The sequence below is a fragment of the Apis dorsata genome, unplaced genomic scaffold, assembly GCF_000469605.1.
Source record: "Apis dorsata unplaced genomic scaffold, Apis dorsata 1.3 scaffold_429, whole genome shotgun sequence".
NCBI classification, from domain to species: Eukaryota; Metazoa; Arthropoda; class Insecta; order Hymenoptera; family Apidae; genus Apis; species Apis dorsata.
The window spans coordinates 291,091-293,548 of NW_006263682.1; the positions used below are offsets into that span (position 1 = coordinate 291,091).

The window sequence follows — 2,458 nt, forward strand, 5'->3', positions numbered from 1 at the left end:
ATAATGTAATTATAATTATAAAATATAATTATATATTTTATTATAAATTATTTATCAATGCAAAATATGTTGTTATTCTTTCTTCTATTTATTAATTTATTTTTTAAATTCAATTTTAATAAAAAATCTATATTTTTCAATATTTTTTGTAATTATAAATTACAGTGCATCTGTAACTGCTGTGTTTGAATTAGAAGATGGTACTGAAAAAAGTTTTATGCGTTCTGTTCAAGGATCTTCTTCAGAACATAGAATAAATAATAATGTACGTTTATATCTTTTTAAATTATATTTTAATTATAAATTTAAAGAAAATTTATCAATTTTTTTTATATAGGTTGTTACTAGCCAAGTTTATCTTAATGAACTGGAACAACTTGGTATTAATGTTAAAGCAAAAAATTTTCTGGTATTTCAAGGAGCTGTTGAATCAATAGCTATGAAAAATCCAAAAGAGCGTACTGCACTTTTTGAAGAAATTAGTAATTCTGGAGCATTAAAGGCAGAATATGAAAGGTAAATTATATCTATATAAGTTTTTTAGAATATATATGATATTTTTTATTTTATAGACTAAGAACGGAAATGTTAAAAGCAGAAGAAGAAACTCAATTTTCATATCAAAAAAAGAAAGGTATTGCTGCAGAACGGAAAGAAGCAAAACTTGAAAAAGAAGAAGCTGAAAAGTATCAACGTTTAAAAGAAGAATATGTAAATTATTTATTTGTTTATTCATTTTATTAAATATAATTTATAAATATAAATCATAATTTTTTTATTTATAGATAGAGAAACAAGTAGAACTTCAACTATTTCGTTCATTTCATAATGAAAAAAGTACAGAGAACTTAGAAGTTTTACAGAAGAAAAAACAACATGAAATAGAAAAAATTGAAAAGAAAAAAGAAAAAGCAGAGGAATTATTAAAAGAAAAAAAGAAAGAAGCTGGAAAATTGGGAAGAGATCTTGCTAAAATAGAGCAGGATATTAGAGAAGTAGAAGTTGAAATAACAAAAAAAAGACCCACATTTATTAAAGCAAAAGAACGTGTTGCACATATGCAAAAAAAAGTAGAATCAGCTAGAAAATCATTAGCTCAAGCACGTATTGCAGATGAAGCTCATAAGAAAGACATACATGAACTTCAAGAAGAATTACGACAAGTTGAAGAAGCTAAAGCAGCTTATGAAGCAAGTATTGCTGGTCAATCACAATTACAAGGAAGAGATGTGCAACTTGAAGACGAACAGGTTAGAAAAAGATTAAATAAAATTAATTTAATGATAATATTATATATTACATTATATTTTATAAAATAATTTACTTTGAAATAATATTATATATTACATTTTTAATATTATATTATAATGATATGTAATTAATTTAACTTTTATAGTTATATTCATAAGATATATATTTAAATATTTATTTGAGAATAAAAATCACAATAAATATAAAATTAATTCAAGGTTAGAGAATATAATCGCTTAAAGGAAGAAGCAGGTAAACAATCAGCAAGATATTTACAACTTCTTGATTCTATTAATCGAGAACAAAAATCAGATCAAGATAGACTTGATAATGAAGGAAGAAAGAAGACAGAAATAGAAAATAAACATAAACAGAAAGGTCATATGCGAGATGAAGCTCTTAAAAGAGTAGAAAAATTAGAAGAGCATATAAGAACATCAGAAGCTGCCTTAGAAGATCAGAAAAAGTTACGAGCCGACTTACAATCTGATGTTGGTACATCAAAAGATAAAATACAAAATTTACAGCGAGAATTAGAAAGTATTTCTGAACAACTAGGTGATGCAAAAGTTGACAAACATGAAGTATCAAGAACTAAAAAAAAAACTGAGATTGTGGAAAATTTTAAACGCCTTTTTCCTGGAGTGGTAAGCTTAAATTAGATTTAATATTTTATTAATTTTTTAAAATACTATTTAATATATTTTATTTTATATTAATTTATTAAATATTTATCACATAATTATTATTAATTATAATTATTTCTTAGTATGATCGTATGTACAATATGTGTGAACCTATTCACAAAAGATATAATGTTGCAATTACAAAAGTTCTTGGAAAATATATGGAAGCTATTGTTGTTGATACTGAAAAAACAGCTAGACAATGTATTCAGTATCTCAAAGAGCAATATCTTGAACCAGAAACATTTCTCCCTCTTGATTACATTCAAGCAAAACCATTAAAAGAAAGACTTAGGTAAAAATTATTAATTTTAGAAATTAATTAAATAATATTTTTTATATAACTTATTTAAAAATTTATTTAATATTATTTCTATTTTAAATAATAATTATATATATATATATAAGGAGAATATATATATGTATAAAATATTGTTTTTATTTCTATATTATAAAGATTATAATATTTTATTATATAATTTCAATTTCCTTTTTTTTTTTTTTTTTTTTTTTTTTTTTTT

The 2,458-nt window shown here is 22.5% G+C and overlaps 1 protein-coding gene across 1 annotated transcript in view; it reads left to right on the forward strand.

Annotated features, from left to right (window-relative positions):
- The window catches only part of LOC102672720 (structural maintenance of chromosomes protein 1A), a 6,987-nt gene that overhangs the window by 1,218 nt on the left and 3,311 nt on the right, over positions 1-2,458 (forward strand). Inside the window, 6 exon segments of the mRNA XM_006619623.2 lie at positions 166-265; positions 338-516; positions 573-711; positions 786-1,250; positions 1,470-1,898; positions 2,021-2,260. Of these exon segments, the coding sequence (XP_006619686.1) occupies positions 166-265; positions 338-516; positions 573-711; positions 786-1,250; positions 1,470-1,898; positions 2,021-2,260 (1,552 nt within the window).